The sequence below is a fragment of the Vipera ursinii genome (assembly GCF_947247035.1).
Source record: "Vipera ursinii genome assembly, chromosome: Z".
Classification (NCBI taxonomy): Eukaryota; Metazoa; Chordata; class Lepidosauria; order Squamata; family Viperidae; genus Vipera; species Vipera ursinii.
In genome coordinates this window covers 108,010,887-108,028,295 of record NC_139517.1, presented here as the reverse complement: position 1 = coordinate 108,028,295, position 17,409 = coordinate 108,010,887, and the positions used below count along the sequence as shown (strand labels likewise).

Below are 17,409 nucleotides of genomic sequence, written 5' to 3'. Positions count from 1 at the left end.
AATTATATAAAAGTGGACTTTTTGTTTCCTACTTGAGTAGTTCTTAAAGGATTTTAGATTTCAGACCAATCTGCTTGTCTGATCAGATTATATTAAAGTCTCTAATCTAAATGTCTGTGGAAATTCTCATGATGCAGCTGATAGTTGTCACAAAGATACTTTTTTTCAGAAGGCCATAACTAATCCTTCCAATCCAATTGCTTTCTAAAAAAAAAGCACCTTTGAGATCTCTAAACTATAAGCCACCTTTTTATTCAGTAGCAAATAAGAGCAAGTTCTGAAAAATTGTAATTGATTGTAAAATATTCCTCACTGCAAATAACTCCACTTATTTTATTCTACTGCATTCCCTATTTACATGCCTGTCAGATATTTCCTTATCATTCCTTGGTGGAGCCTTGGTGGAGCAGTGGGCTAATGCCTCCTTAAGTAACACCAGCTGCCTGCAATTAGTGCAGGTTCGCATCCCACCAGGCTCAAGGTTGACTCAGCCTTCCATCCTTCCGAGGTAGGTAAAATGAGGACCCAGATTGTTGGGGGCAATTAAGCTGACTTTGTAATAATGCCGCTTGGGAGGGGTGTGAAAGCCCTAATAAGCAGGCATATACATAGAATGAAGGCTACTGCTAAGTTTGTAAAGCCGCCCTGAGTCTTCGGAGAAGGGCGGGATATAAATGGAATTAAAATAAAAAAAAAAATAAAAAAAATTCCTAACCTACTATTCTTCAAGGTCAGAAAGGTAACTATACTTTTCCTACTCCTATAGGAACTATTTTTCCTAGTCAGTTATGTAACTAATGGGATTATCTATCATGCAAGATAGATATCTGTTTACACTTGCTATGTTGAGCTTGGCCAGTTTCCAAAAACAAGTCAGCTAGCTCAAACTGGAAAGGATAACTTAAGAATGTTTAGATGTGATTCAAGAAAATTGCTTTATTTAGCCTAGTGATTAAATAAAGCTGCTCATGATATATTTGGAACTATCAGTTATTACCTCAATTGTTCTAATAATGATAAAATCAAGGAATAATGCAATTTTGGTTTGTTTACAATATATGTGTTGGGTGTGCATGTACATACATGTTTCCATGAATTAACTTTGATATGTTATAAAGCAGTATGAAAAACAAAACAGACAGCATTGATGAAGTTAGTATTATTTCTATCTAGGTTTCCATGCTCATTCCAACTTGCTAAAAATAGAGTCATTCAACAATGATTGAGGGAATAGGTCACTGTATAGTGCAAAAGTGTCCTTATTTTTTTCTGGAAAATATAAAATAAAATATTTAAAATACAAACATGTTTTATAAAACAAGAATGCAATCCTCTACTTAACCATCAATTGTATAGTACAATTAATTATACTCTTTCAGTTATTTTTTCTTGATTAAACTACTTTCTTCTCAAATATAGAAGTGACAATTAGGATTCTGAGTATTTTGCTGCTTGTTTATCTTTTCCTTCTAGACATTCTTATACCACTGACAGTCCTTAAATAATAAACGAAGAATTTAGAAACACCTCAAAATATCCCTAATCCCCTCATCTTGAACTATAACTTGAAAGCAAATGTATTTATGATGCGCATTTATCCTTTCCTGCCAGCTCGAGGTGTCGTATCTGCCAATAAATGCAACCAAATATAGTCATAATCCAGCGATCAGTTGCTCGAAACGTCACTCAAGCTTTTCAAAGTGGACCGACCGACGCATTTCAAAAGCGCCTGGTTTCCGCGAAGTTATTTTCTTGGGGGTGATGGTTGGTGGAGGGTGGCATTTTTTATAATTAGGAAGGAGCTAATCTGGGTGGGTAAGACATTTTTCCATTCTGCTCCCCTGCAACAGAAGAAACAAGCCGCAGAAAAACCCGTCTCGTCGCCCAGCATCTCTTTTGAGTCTCCACGGAACTCACCAGATCGACGACAATCCCCACCAAGCGAGGGGCGGGCTAACCGGAGGCTTCGGCCACGCCCTCTAGGCGGGAAGAAACCGGCTCGGCCATTCAAAAAGGCGTCACCGCCCCAGCTGCCTTCTGAGGCGGACTCGCTCCTTCCCCTTACCCGGCAGTGCCTTCTTCCTTTTGCCTGTGAGCCTCAAGCCGGCCGCGGGGCTCGCTTTTCCCACCGCAGGATGACCGACTTCAGCCGAGGCTTGCCAAGCGCCGGCGGCGAAGCACCCGGTCAGGAAGAACTATCTGCTCGCGGAGCCCGCATCGCCGAAGGCTGCGTGGGGCTCCTGGACAGAGGCCTCGATAGGTATCTCGACGACCCTTTTGACGCAGACCAAAACCCTCAGGTGACCGCGACATTTCGACCCGCTCTCCGTGATTTGCAGGATTTTCTGGGATATTTGCGTCGCATCATAGCATCTTGGGCTGGAGGAGGGGGGATAAAAGTCGTCTTTGGGAACGGATGGATGATCTTTAAATGGATATCCTTCTCTGAGTAGTGTCTGCGGAAATAAAATGGTAGGTTTCAGAGGTTTTCGGCTCTTTTATGACTCATGGACTTCAACTCCCACAATTCCTGAGACAGCTGTGCTATGCTATGCTGACTCAGGAATTCTGGGAGTTGAAGTCCATGAGTCATAAAAGAGCCGAGGTTGCCTACCCCTGGGTTACCATGTTGGAAGGGCCTCTGCCGAGTAGGTGTTACGTTTTCAAGGAAACAAGGGAAGCCAGGACTTAAGAGCTGTGTGAATCCAGTTTTAATGTTTTTGTAATGTGATGGGAAAACAAAAGAGTAAGCAACTGGTTGTATAAGTTGACTGTGCTTTATTGGAAGTTTAAGGTGGGATGGAAGAATGTGTGCAGGTAGTGGAAAAACTGGAATGAACGATGCATATTCAGGTAAATTAGGTGAACCTAATGTAGGCTTTGAACTATTTGGGGAGCAAAGATAAAAGGAATAAATGATGGGAAATGGAGAGGCAATGAAAAGATATTTCACATATGCAAGATGATGTGAGTAAAGACAGAAGGAAGGCCTGGAAATGTGTGAGATTTTTCTCCTAGAGGAGGAGAAATAAGGCAGTTATTTTACTTCGAAGTTACCAGAAGATGTTTTGCAATACATTTCAGGATCAAAGGACGCATTTATAAAACCCATGAAGCTTTTCCCAAATTAATGCCTCTTAAACTTGTGTGATTTCTATTCTCACTCTTTGCAGTTAGTGTGCTGATGGTAGACTTATCTCAAAGGGACCAGACTAAGGAAAGCTGCTATAACAACCAAGAGGAGAGAATTGGTAGCAGCTGCAGTTTGTTTCAGCTCAGCTTTATTAAGTAGGGTGCCAGTCTGGTTCAATCTGGTTAGTTCCAGTATCTCAAATTAACCCTGTGTATGACATCCATTAGAAATATTTTCTTAATCAACAGAGCAATTGTTTAGGGCTGAAACATTCTTACTGGATCTATACATAACACAGTATTGTCTGTGCAAACGTTGTCGGGAGGAGGAAAGAAAAATTAGATAAGTTGATTTTAAAATGCACAAAGTAAATCTATCTTTGAGAATCAGATAACTAGTTGCTTCTTGTCACCTATGGTAAATAAGTAATATTTGCAAATCATTTTCATATTGCTCTTTGGTTTAATGGAGTAACATCTCTGATGGGAAAATTTATTACTTTAAAACTTTGCCATATGGAAATGGAAGATGATACTGGTGACTTGCTGAATTTGTTATTTTTATTCTCAGGGTATTTTGAATTTTGGAACAAGTGAGAACAAGCTTTGTTTTGATTTACTACAGGAAAGGGTAAGTTTGGATTCTTATGAAATGTGTAGGTTTCTAAATTTAGAAATATTTGACAGATTGGTGGCTATGATTTACTATGTTTAAATATAATATTGACTATGATGCACAACAATATGATTACTAGATTGGAAATAACTGGTAAATAATCAGGTGGAAAAAGATAATTATTGACACACATTGTTGTAATTTCTTCCTACTGATAATTTATGTAAGACAGAATTGTCATCAGATTAGTCTGTAGGGTAAAGCTCTATATAGTTATAAAAAAGTAAAATGAATTGAGTTAATATAAGTGAGCTAATTTCCATATTAAAAACATGTAAATCAATAGAATCAAGTGACATAAGTATTGTCTCCCTTTCTTTAAAACAATGGATAGCTTTCGAAACCTGACATGAATTATTTGGAGCCTCATTTACTCCAGTACTCGGATACCCAAGGCATTAAAAGGTACAGTATGAAAAATCAGTTCCCAACTAATAAACATGTTTTCAATCAAATTATAGTTCTAATTCCACCTGGAATTAGGGTATATTGTGTGTACTGTTACTATTTCTACCTTCACAATGTGTGGGATGCACAGTAAAGGACAGGAAGATGGGATTCCACTGATGTTCCATTGCTTCATAATAATAATGGTTTTGTAATAAAGTTGGGTTTTCTTTCTGTGGATATATTAAAATATATCTGTGGATATATTAAAATATGGATAAAAATAAGATTTCGGTTCATATTTTAATTTATCATCTGAAGCTTAAGCAGTTTTTCAACCCTATTCTACATTATGCACTTACAATGACTATGATCATTTGATAACTTAATGAAGCCTTAATAGTGGCTATTCAGTAAAAATGATTAAAAACTATATTTTTAAATTAATAATTACATAACTTCAATGTTTTTTTCCTGAAAATATATTTCTTGTATGTTCCAAAAATTTAATTTTAAATTTGACAGCTATTGTACTGTTTCACTATCAGTGCAAGCCAAACTGCTATTTGAAGTGATCAGAATGGACGTGGCCTTCTGTTGCAAGAGGTTTTTCAGAACTGCAATTGTGGTGATACATCCTCAGTATGCTTTTGAAAAGTCCACGAGTATTAATCTTTTGCTCTTCTTTGTTTTTAATTCTGCTTCATGCTGTTACAGATATTTTTTTTGCTTCAAAGAGGGAAAATGAAGCAAAAATTTAAGTTTTTCTGTTCTTGCCGATATGAGCTGCCAAGGTCTTAGAAAAATTTCAAATTTATGTTCAAGAGACAAAATCTGTTTTGAAGTTTGAATGCTAGCTGTGTGATTTTGCATATAACAAAATGAAATGTTATGGCAAATTATTTGATTAATGTATTAATTATGGAAATATATTAATTTTAAATTTTAGCTTCCGAGAAGAAATTGCCAAATTTCTTACTGAATATGCAAATGCTTCAGTACCACTAGATCCAGAACATGTAAGATGCAGGGATATTCTTTTCTTTCTTTTTTATTGGTAACATTTGATGAACCTTACCTAAAATGTCTTTTTTAACAAAGCTGATTAAATTTATTACTTTTAAATTAGTTTGAAAATATGCTGGGATACATCACAGTATTTTTATGCTCAAACCCATGTCAAACTATTTAGATAATTTTTAGATTCTTAACTTCTTCAAGTAATCAGTCCCAGCATAGATATATTTATAATGATAATTTGTAAATAATATTCAGGTTTCTTAACATTTCTGAAAATGTTTTATTTCTGTTTGAATTATTTTCATTCATAGCTCTGGTATGGTCACCTTCCATATTTAGCATACTTTCCTATCAAATTACTATGGCATTCTGTAAGGTTGCCTATCCATTGTAACATGAAAATATTAGAGGTAGTACTTGCTTACTGACTGCCTGGACTGTTCAAAGTTATATTGGTTGGTAAAAAACCAGCTTCGCGATCAATCCTTACATTAATGACTGTCAGAGCATTCTTCAGTCTCATGATCAACATTTGGGTGCTTCACAACCAACATTTGCAAGCTTCACAAACAAGCGAAATGTACAGAGAATACAGCAATGAAATTGCAAGTTGTGGTCATGTAAAATCTTGCTTAATTACTGTAGTGACTTGATTAATAATGAAGTGGAAGTGACATCATAAAACAGGCATGTCTCATGAATTTTCACTTGCCAACCAAACACTTAGCAACGAAGTTGCCAATCCCAATTTTGGTCAGTAAGCAAGGATTAACTGTAATACCAATTTAATAATTCAAATAACATTATAATCTACCAAGCATTTATTGTTGTTTATAGATTGATCCCTTACTATTTCAAATGGTTAACAATGTTATTTTTATCTTGTCATTTGTCTAGATTATTGTGATGAATGGCTGCTGCGCTGTCTTTGCAACTCTTTCAACTGTGTTGTGTGATCCTGGAGGTAAGACAACTTTAGTATGTCTATGTGTGTATATGTTTGTGTGTGTGTGTGTGTGTGATTTTGCATATTACCATAATAAGTTCCAGAGTGTTTTTTTTTAAAAAACAACAACAACACAAAACATATCTTCCATTGGCTGATATCAAGAGATAACTTTTTCTATCAGGTAATATTCACAGTTAACACCATTTCTGTGATTTTTTAAAAATACTGCTAAAATTAAATTGTTGGTGTGCACTCTTAAATACCTGAATGTAATTCTAATAGTCTCCCTAATTAATATCTTTTTTAAAAAAATGAAAAAGAATAAAATACTGCTAAAATGTTTAGTAAGCTAAAAAATAGCATATTAATATTTATTTAAGAACCATTAGGACTTATGGGACACTATAATTAAAATGAAGCAAAATAATATAGTGCTTATAAATACTAACAAGTATTTCTTTGTTGTTTTTTATAGATGGATATCTAATTCCAACTCCATATTATGGTGGCATAAATTCCAAAACTTGGCTATATGGTGGGATGCAACCCGTTCATGTACCATTATTCAGCGAGGTATTTTTTTAAATTAAATATAAATAAGGAAGTGTTTCATTGTATTTATCCTTTTCAATAGAGAGAAGTTCTACCAGCATGCTTCTATATGCCTAAATCATTGACTATATTGATATTTCCTCATGTTTGTTCAGGTTTTTTTAATAATAAATTGCAAAATCTTATTGAGTTACTAACATTTAGAGTTTTGGATTTTAGGTAGCTGACAAAGGAAGCCAACCTTTTCAACTAACAGTTGAAAAATTAGAAGCTGCATACCAGGGAGCCAGGGAAAAGGTAGAAATATTTTTGAACTTCATATTCTAATTATAGATGAATACTGTTTGTAATGGATTTTAACCTTTCTGGTAAAATACATCCTGCTAAAATACAAGAGAGGCAAATGTGTGGAAAAGTGGGGAATTGATTGAGAAATCTTTTTTTTTTACCCCTCCTGTATTGCCCCTGTTCTGCCCAGCCTGTTAGCACAGTAGGCACATTTGGAATTTCTAGAATATGACATGAGTGGCTGGTAGATGCTTTTCATTAAGCAGCCTTTCAATTTGTTTTAAATTTAAAAAAATATCCTAAAATATATGGTATTAACAGGAAACGTAGCAATCATATGAAGCTGTCTTGACCCATCATTAATGGACTAGATAAGATTTTTTCCCCCTCCCCATGGACATCTTGCTCCCTTGTTCCCCCATCCTTTTCAATTTTAAACTATTTTAAAGTTATTTGTTATTTTAATTTGTATTGGTTTTTAATGATTGTAACACACCTAGGTCTGGAACTGGAACAGGTCTGGAACTGCAAATTTCAGGATTGCAAAGTGTGAAAACTTCACACAATTTTTTAAAAACCTGTAGAATTAGTACTAACAATAAAATAACTAAACTTTCAGTAGCCCACTGTATATTTCTGTGGAATATTTTCCTTCTTTTGATTATTAAAATTGTGTTTGAAAAAATGCCATGTATTTATACAGAAAGTTTTCAGTTTTTATTTATTTGCAGTTATTTTATCATTGTTTTTGATCTAGAATCAATTAAAAATAATAATCCAGATGTTCTTGTTGGCTATAACTAGGTGAAAGCAATATGGCTGAAGTGTCTGTTTTATCCATCCTTGGACTTTCTGAAATTTATGTTTTTAGCCACTGATGATAAAAGCTAAGAAGAGAAAAATGCTGCAATTTTGATCATTTTCTTGAGTTACAGAGACTGCTGTTGCCAGAAATAAATGTTCATGTAAACAGCCTATTGTTTTCCACACGTGACACTTTAATAAAGGATGGCAGTGTTGCAGACTCCATCTGCAAGTATGCTTGGTGTCATGCTGGCGTCTCCGACTATCAGTTTTTGTTTTTTCAGGGCATCCGAGTCAGAGCATTAATCCTGATCAACCCTCACAATCCATTAGGGGACATTTACCCAGCACAGTTACTGAAAGAATGTCTAGAGTTTGCGCACAGGTTTGCGTCCTAGCGCTATTTATTTGGGCTTTAATTTTCCATAATGCATTATTTCAGTTATGAAAATGATTTTGGCAATTTCCCTTCATTTGGCAAGTGTTAAATAAGGTTATTTGGCCTACTTAGGAAGTATATTGGGGCAAGAATTTGTCTTCTAAGATACAAGATACAAACTAAATTCTTCAATAACTAATTTATGAAAAGAACAGTGATTATTAATGTATGCATTGCTAGGGCAAAGTTACTCTGGTTAAAACTCAAGTGCCTGGTGTATGTATGCATGTCTACATATGTACATATGTCAGAAATTGAGTAATTGCCAAAATCAATAGTAATAGCATTGTATAACATATTAAACTCTAGATTTTGATAGCAATTTATGAATTGGGGATTGAGAAAAGCCTCTAATTTTAAAATTAGAAATTTTAAAATATTTTAAAACCAGTAAATAGAAAGCTATATGATATATGAGTAAATATATCTATATCTTTCCCAAAGAAGGGCGTTTTTTTAAAAACAAAAATAAAAGTTTCCAGTTGCCTCATTTTATTGCAGCATATTCAAATAGTTATCTTTGGATACATTATTATAATGTTCATTTAATTTATACACTATACCTTTAAATATATCCACAATTCTTAGTCTTACTTCCAACTAAACTTAACTTTATTGATTTATACTCAGAGAGACCAAAAAAAGAGGAAGCAAACAGAAAGACCACTAGTACAAAAACAATGATAATATTTGAAAGCCATCAAAAATAGCCAGGCATTGCGCTGCACATTAAATCAAGCAATTAATCACTTTAAATTATTTCAGAAATATTTAATGGGATAATGGTTCTACATGCTGTATAATGCTACCTTCCATCTTTCAGTGTTTGTTTTTTTTAATTTAGCAGTTAGATTAGAAATAGCTTAAAAACTTTCAGAGCCTTTTAACGCTCAAGATTAGTGTTTTCCCATCCTTATGTCTTTATAAATATGGGACTGCATTTGACATTAGAAATAAAATTCTTAATTAACAGAATTTTTCCAAGAAACAGTTTTTAGGAAAACATTAAGTAGCTGTTGATACATTTCCAGAAATTCAGGAATATTTCTATCAGTAGTAGACTTCTGAACGTCTGTGAATATTAGAATTAAGAATTCAGTTTGTTATGTATGTTGTGGCTTTCACCATAAAATGAGTAAGAGTTTCCTAGGGTGCTTGAGTGTTTTTAAATAGGTTTTAATACTAGATTTACAGATAATATGTTAAGAACTACTACAGTAATGAATCCATGAATCAAATTGAAGACTTAAAATAATTCTTACGTATTTTTCTGTATATAGGTATGAGTTACATGTAATAATGGATGAAATTTATATGCTGTCAGTATATGGTGATACCACATTCACAAGCATCCTTAGCTTAAAGAGGTAAGAACACCCCTTCTGAATATTTAAGATATGTATACCTGTGTGTTTCCATATTCATAAAATAGTTTTTATGTCTCCAAATGTGTCAAGCCTACAAGATAGATTATGTTAGGAAACAAATTCCAAAAGGAACCTAGAACTATACTTTATTGAGACAGGCTATAGTAACAGAATTTTGCAAGACTTCCTATGAAATTTTCCTTTCTCCCTTCTTATACCCCAGAGATTCAGAAGGGAATCAGTCTCTTTCTAATATTTTCCTGCGTCACCCAGGAATATTCTGCACTTGTTACAACAGCTTCTGGATAATTTCTCTAAGGTCATCTCAATGGATATATCGGTTTCTCAATTTTGTCAAGTTTTAAGGGGTGTGGACTGGGTGGGGAATTCTGGGAATGGAAATCCATTCCTCTTAAACTTGCCAAGGTTGAAAAACACTGCATAATTTTCCAGAATAGTATTTGATGTAATATGATATATATGATTCGAGTTAGTAGACTTTTCTACCCACTCTATTTCTATTCTAACAGAAGTGAAAAGAAAAATAACTAAAAACATTGATATTTGAATTTTAATATTATTATTACTAAATATACTATTTGATATAAAAATTAACCCTGGTAAAAATCTATTGCAAATTTTTGCCGCGCCTATCTTACTGATCTTCACAACGGGGGACATTCATATTGAAAAGACAGTTTCTTTGCTGTCAGAACCACAACATTTTAAGGGTTTAAAGAGTAATAATATCAATAAACAATTGGCAAAACTTCTTATTCCAGTTGTTCTACTCTGTATCTGTTGCAACTTTTGGATACTTCTCAAGTGTGTGTCTGCATTCCTTATGTAGAATATTGTTGTAATTGTCATCCTGCAAAGGGCTCATGAACCAGTGAAATGTAGGTAACTATATACAGTAAAGTAGCTTTAAGATCTATCCAGGCTCTGATGGAACTGTCTATTGTCATATTCATTCCTGGAATTGGAAGATGTTTTAGATGGGTAGAATAGAATAAGATGAGAAGTTTCAGCAGTGACAACATGTCTTATAATATGCTCAGGACAGCAACAGAATGTTAGCCATAAGAGTAGGAAAGATGTAGAAAAAGGCTGGAAAAGACGAGGACCCAGCTCTACCTATCTTATACATGCAGAATATTTATTTATTTATTTGAAAGAAAATATTTTCCCTGTGTATTTATAGCATTGCACATTTTCATACAAAATACAGGTAATTCTCACTCAGCTACAATATTTGGGACTTGGAAGCTCCATCCTTAAAGTAACATAGTTGTAAGCCGAAAAACCACCCACTTGGTGACAGCCGTTCCAGCTGCCAATTTTTAAGCAAGGACATTACATGATTGTGACTTCTACTGGCTTCCTCATTGATTTTGCTTCTGGGAAACCAGCAAAAGTCACAAATTGTGATCATCTATCCATGGGACACTGCAACACTCATTAAATACAAGTTCTAGTTGTCACCACAATTCATGGTAAGTTTGAAGAATGAGTAGTTTATTAAATGACCACTTACAGAGACAAAGCTCATAAACAGTAGAATTCACTTTATAACACTACATTATTGTAGTTATTAAATTAGGAGCACCTATAATTCCTACATACATTAAACTTGTACTGACTTCTGCATAAGGTGCAGTTTCAGTGGCCCTCATTATTTGCAGTCTCATTACATGGTTTTACATATCTTCAGTTTATAATTACAAACCACTCCTTTCTAATTCCTGTTAGTAATGAGGCCACTTGTAAATGTAGTAAATTTTCTCTACTGGGGTATTATTGTCCTTATAAAGTTTTTTTTAATGTATATTCTTTGTGAATGTTTCGTTTTAGTGTACCAGATCCAGACCGGATCCATTTTATGTGGGGATTTAGCAAGGTAGGTTAGAAATACTTGATATCAATGTGTATTCAATATGTACCTAAGTAATTGAAGTGTCAAGATTTTCCTCTCCCATACCATTCAGTTTGCATGGTAGAAATTATTAACGTTACTGCTATTGGTGAATCTGGAGTTCAGACTTGGTTGTCTTTTACTTTAGTGTGACAGACCTGGGCAATCTAATTAAAACCAAAGCATAGTTTAATATCTTCCGAAAAAAAATCAAAAGCATCCTCAAAGAAAGTGGTAAGAAGACCTCCCCTCCCTCAGTTTTTCATAATATTCAGCATCTGCAGCAAACCACAGGTGACACACAAACCACATTCTTGTGCACTTGTGCACTTATGCACTCTTGTGCACTTATATCCCAGTGTGTATTAAGCAGTGTGTGTCAAGTATGTTAAGCAGCTTTTCTTGCATTCCGATTCCACATTTTAGAATTTGAAGTTTCCTTATGCCTACCCCTAGAATGCTGTGCATATATTTCTGGGTATAATATTTCTTTCAAAAGCAGTTATTTCTATGTCCTCTTCATAGTTAAGCTAAGCTTGTAAGTCGCCCTGAGTCTTTGGAGAAAGGCGGGATATAAATGGGATTAAAATAAATAAATAAAAATAAAATAGTTATTTGTTGTTAATAATCTTTGTCTGCTGATAAATCTCTGATACCATGAAAATATTTTAAACTCTCCTGCTTTGCCCTCCCAAGCTGCTACGTCTGCAGTTAGGTGGTCTAGGAAGACTGCTGCCCTCAGACAGACACTGTGGGGTTTTGCTTTTCTTTTTCTAAAGATCTTTGTGGTGGTCTCAGCCAAAAATATTTCTAGTGCTATTAATTTAATGAGATCAACTTAGGGCGAGTTAATTAATAAAATCTGCTTTGAATTATTTGTGCATAAAAAGGTAGCAATTTATTTTTTAAAATGCAAACTTGGATTATATAAATGAAATTTGAGAAATTCCATATTTTATCAGAATTAGAAATTCTGAATATTGATTTACTTATGGATATGCATGGGGCACTGTCATTTTAAGGGGACCTTAAATTACATTGTTCTTTATTTACCTATCCCTTCTAGGATTTTGGGATGTGTGGTATTCGAGTTGGAGTATTATACACCAGAAACCATTACATTAGGAAAGCAGTTAATCAGCTTGTGGTTTTTCATGGGTGTTCTGGTCCTGTACAGCATGTTCTCCAACAAATCCTTAAAGACAGAGGTAAGACAAACCTGAAAATGTGACTGCATATTCACACAGACAGCATCTAAATAATGAACCTAGAGCCAGTTTGGTATAGTGATCAAAGGCTAGAAATCAGGAGTCTGAAATCTAGTTCTGCCTTAGGCAGAAAGCCACCAGAGTGGCCTTGATCTGGTGTCTCTCTCTCTCTCAGCCCTGGGAAAGAGGAAAAGACAAACCATTTTTGGAATCTTGCACAGAAATTGTAGGGGCTTGTCCATGTAGCTGCCAGGAGTCAATAATGACTCAAAGGCCAAATGAATAAAGTAAAAATGATTTCTGATCTTTAGAACAATAGCTGTTGAATTCCAGAAATGTTAATAATCTATCACCCTGTGGCCAAACTATGATTTGGCAAGCGTTATTGTATTCAGTAGCAAATTATATAACCAAAATTCACACTGGAATCCAGCTAAAACTCACTGTATTTTTCTAGTACCATTGTTATTGTAATTGGTTGATATTATCCATGTTAATGATCTTAATTAGAAATATAAGTATGTTAAAATGTCACATTGCTTAACCCTCAGTAGCATGAGTTTTTGAAGCTAAACTCTTACATTTAAAACCATGAGCTAATCAAAATTCTCCCACATCCCTGCTCATAAATTCTTACCGAAAGACCAGATTATACAGGGATTGAAAACTTGATACAATAGAATCTAGTGACTAGATTGAAAAACTAGAAAAAAAAGAATGTATTTTAAATGCTACATGAAGACTGTGCAAGGCTTTCTCTGCTTCCTGCTTTAGTTTATGTTAAAACCTAAGGTAGAGGACAGTGTATAAATTCCATTTCTCGGAACGTGGAAATTATTTATAGTCTTATTTTTCTTCTGAAGAAAGACATGTAATCCTGGTAATAATACATTTTAATAATATGGCAGTTCAAAAATTTTCAGTAACAATGCAGAAATTCACAAATTGGAACAGGTTCCCTAAATTGTATATGCTAAATTTGTGAAGTGGGAGGGAATACTGGGCTCAGTCGATATCACAGAGTATTGTCAACTTTTGTATAACAGCTTTATGAATTTATATTAGCTATTCAGAAAATGCTGAGTCTGGAAAGTATAAAGAAAAGGAAATAAAAATGCATCATCATTTGTATTGTTTTGACAGACTGGCTGGAAAATGTCTTTTTCCCAATAAATAAAAAAAGATTAAAAGAAGCTCAAAAAATTCTTGTAGACGGTCTTGCAAATGTTGGAATACCTGTTTTAAAAAGCTCAGGAGGTTTATATGTGTGGGCTGATTTCAGGAAGGTATGTAAAAAAATAATAAAAAATATTGAGGAAAAATAACCTCTATTGACCATTTGAAAAATAAGGATGAAACTACTGATGTTTTAAAATGATAGTTGATGTTTCTGTATCAATCAAAATATTTTGAGGTGGTGATGTATATACTTTGTTTCAAAATATTTTGAACATGAAATACTATGGACATTTTGGAAATGTTCCAATCTCCAGAAAGAAAACCCACCAAAATAATTAAAGTGGTCTTGATCTACATTCATATTCAGTGTTTAGTGAAATTTTGCATTTGTAATATTTTAAAACATTTTGCATATCATACACAATTGAATATTGTTTAAACTCCTAGATTGTATTATCCTTATGTATAGTGATTCGCATACAGAATCATGACATATACTTTTAATAGTAAATTTATATAATGGACTAAGTTAAGGAATAAGTGGAAGACCTGGGAATTCATTGATAGGTAAATTAATTGAAAACTCTGAGCAGATCAAAACCAGTTAGGTCTAGTGATTAAGGTATTAGGCTAGAAACCAGGAAACCATGAGTTCTAGTCCTGACTTAGGCATGAAAGTGAGCTGGGTGAGTTTGGGCCAGTCATTTTCTCTGAGCGAAACCTACCTCCTAGGATTGTTGTGGGGAAAATAGAAGGAAGAAATATTAGGTATGTTTGCCATCTTAATAAATAATAATAATAATAAAGGTGGAAAATAAATAAAATTATCTTTTTATTCTTTTCATGTAATGTACTTGTGTTAATTATAATTATTTTATATGTGGCACAATTCACCTTCATGTTTTTTCTTAGTTTTTAAAAACACAGACATTTGAAGCTGAAATCGATTTATGGAGGAAGATTCTTGATGAAAAACTTCTTATTAGTCCTGGGAAGGCCTTCTGCTGTTATGAACCTGGATGGTTTAGAATAGTTTTCTCAGATTCTGTAGATAAGATTATTTTGTGTAAGTTTTGAGTTCTATAAAATTGATTCTTTTTCCATTTATGCTATTCCTCATTCCTGATTTTATCTATAATTAATGAGATCACGACTCAGAGAATATAGTTTAATATCTTATTCTATTGTTCATTCAAAAGAGCACAAACATCAAATGAAAAATATTTTAATATATCTATTTTTTGTTGATGTATTTAATACTTCTTGATCATTTGAGAAAAAAATCAGATAGAAAATTAATGCTGTAAATGAAGTAAGAATTGTAAATAAAGATCATATTACTTTCACGTGGTAGGAATGTTTAAAAGCGCAAAATTTCTGGCACCTGATAAAAGAATTGGCGGTTATTACAAAAAATTGATTTAAAACCAGAAACCTTCCTATTGGGGATTATTAATGATAAACTCAGCAAAGCATCTTTTTACCTACTATTGCATATTTTAACCGCAGCAAGATTGGCCTATGACCAAAAATGGAAAAGAAAGGAAACCCCTACTGAAGAAATAATAAATAAAATTCTATCCTGCGCCCAAATGGACAGGTTAACATTAGAGATTAAAAATAAAACCAAAACAGAGTATTGTGAAATTTGGAAAAATTTGTATAAATGGTTAGAGTTAAGGAGGAACGCTGAGATGATTATTGATTGATTAGTTGATAATGCAGAGACTTTTCACTAGCACCTATATCAGGACAGAATTGAAAGACATTTATTTACAACGCAGATGACTTACCAGAAAACTTACAAATGTTACACATACATTTTGTCATATTCTGTCCCGTCATAGAATATTTTTCTTTTCTGCTTTTCTTTTTATTACATAATACTAATAGTGTTGTAGCCAGGGAAGTTGTAACATGTCTACTTTTGTTTTAAAATGTACATTCAATAAAATTTATAAAAATAAAAAATAAAGATCATATTACTTGATTATACTAATTGGATGTTTTCTTAATCCTTAATTTGTATTTACTAAGTCAAAATGTGAAAAAATAATTTTCTGAATAGCTTTTTTAAAAAAATTTAATACTGGGATATAATTGAAGTTATGATCAGTTTCAGATCAGTGTACATTGCTGTAACTTATAATTCAGATTTTCACTTCCAACACTTCTCTGCAATGAGAGGAGTTATCTATTGGGATAATCCTGCTCATTCCAATCTAATGAATCTGGGATTTTATACTGCACACCCTTCCCTCATAGCACTAAATTAATTTTAGATTTGCTAAGCTTTTTGTTGAATGCACAAACACAATCTTAATATAAATGCATTCTCTAAAGTTGATTATTCTCTTGGTTTTTTATAGGCATTCAGAGACTTCAACAATTGCTTTTTGACAAAATGGATGAACCTGTTACTCCCTGTTCATCTCCTGAAAGAAACACATGTATTGAGTCAGATGACAATGTTTCGGCTAATGTCATAAATACACCAGTGGATGATATGTCAGAGGGTTATTCACAGCTAAAGAAAATAGCTGTTTTCTAACATCTGAACTGCTAACACAACCTGTTGTTCTGTATCATGTTACTCCCTTTCCACTTTATATAATCTGAATATAGCATTTACCTTGTAATTTGTACTTTATGGTTATTAATTTAATATCAGGGTTATTACATCTGAGAATGATGGGCTTCCTTAATGCAGTTCCTCTTAATTGAAGTAGTTTTTTTCTCTTTATTGCATGTTGAGGTAAATTATACTGGAAAGCAACCGACCATTATTTCTCAACTGTATTTCTTTTAAAGTTCCAAGTATTGAAGCAGTGCTTCTAATGGCAAACAACCAGTTGGAAAAAAGCAAGTTGGTGTGTTGGTGGATAATTAACACATTTCATTCATTTTCAGTGTTTTAAAATTGTTTGTACATATTTTATATGAATTTATGCTATCAGACTTTCATTTTCTTTTAGTAATTGCCATTTATTGATATTACCGTCTCACTTTGCAATATTTGAGTTTCACTGATATCCAAGTCAAGCATATGCATATACAATTGTTAATAACATATTGTGGACTTTGTATTGATCCCTTTATTTATAAAATATTAAAACCAATGTTTAAAACATCGAAACTTAGCCTTCTCAATGTGTATTGTATTTTGCTTTCTAAGAAAGTTCATTTTTTTCTGTTTTATCGTTCAGTTGTGTTCTATAAGTGTCCTTGTATGTTATGCTGTTCTTCTGGAATCAGTTCTATTTATTTTGCACCACAGCTTTGTATTTTATTTTTAAGCAGATGACTGATTTGTGCAATATATAAAGCTTGAAATGAAATTTATCTACAGCAATTAAGAATATTGGAGGTCATATACAGTTATTCCACTCCAGTATGGTAATCCTTTGATTACAACTGTTTAGCAACCATTTAAAATTTCAAGGGGGATTTCTGATGAGTCCTCAGAGCTCCAGTCATCACAGGATCTGGATAT

At 33.5% G+C, this 17,409-nt stretch overlaps 1 protein-coding gene across 1 annotated transcript; it reads left to right on the top strand.

The window, feature by feature from the left end:
* The first annotated feature begins 399 nt into the window (after positions 1-399).
* On the top strand, positions 400-17,046 carry LOC310650418 (1-aminocyclopropane-1-carboxylate synthase-like protein 1). Its single transcript, XM_083379402.1, has 14 exons — positions 400-2,300; positions 3,704-3,763; positions 4,143-4,213; positions 5,145-5,214; positions 6,113-6,179; positions 6,640-6,737; positions 6,936-7,013; positions 8,093-8,193; positions 9,528-9,614; positions 11,469-11,514; positions 12,596-12,737; positions 13,881-14,023; positions 14,829-14,982; positions 16,286-17,046. The coding sequence occupies exons 1-14, from the start codon at positions 2,136-2,138 to the stop codon at positions 16,465-16,467; spliced, it is 1,464 nt and encodes a 487-aa protein (XP_083235528.1). The 5' UTR covers positions 400-2,135; the 3' UTR covers positions 16,468-17,046.
* The last annotated feature ends 363 nt before the right edge of the window (positions 17,047-17,409 follow it).

Bases quoted from the DNA above. Each gene is read 5' to 3' on its own strand.
- LOC310650418 (XM_083379402.1), top strand. From the start codon at position 2,136: ATGACCGACTTCAGCCGAGGCTTGCCAAGCGCCGGCGGCGAAGCACCC. The intron at 8,194-9,527 runs GTTTGCGTCCTA...TTCTGTATATAG, and splicing joins TGTCTAGAGTTTGCGCACAG to GTATGAGTTACATGTAATAA. The intron at 14,024-14,828 runs GTATGTAAAAAA...GTTTTTTCTTAG, and splicing joins TGTGGGCTGATTTCAGGAAG to TTTTTAAAAACACAGACATT.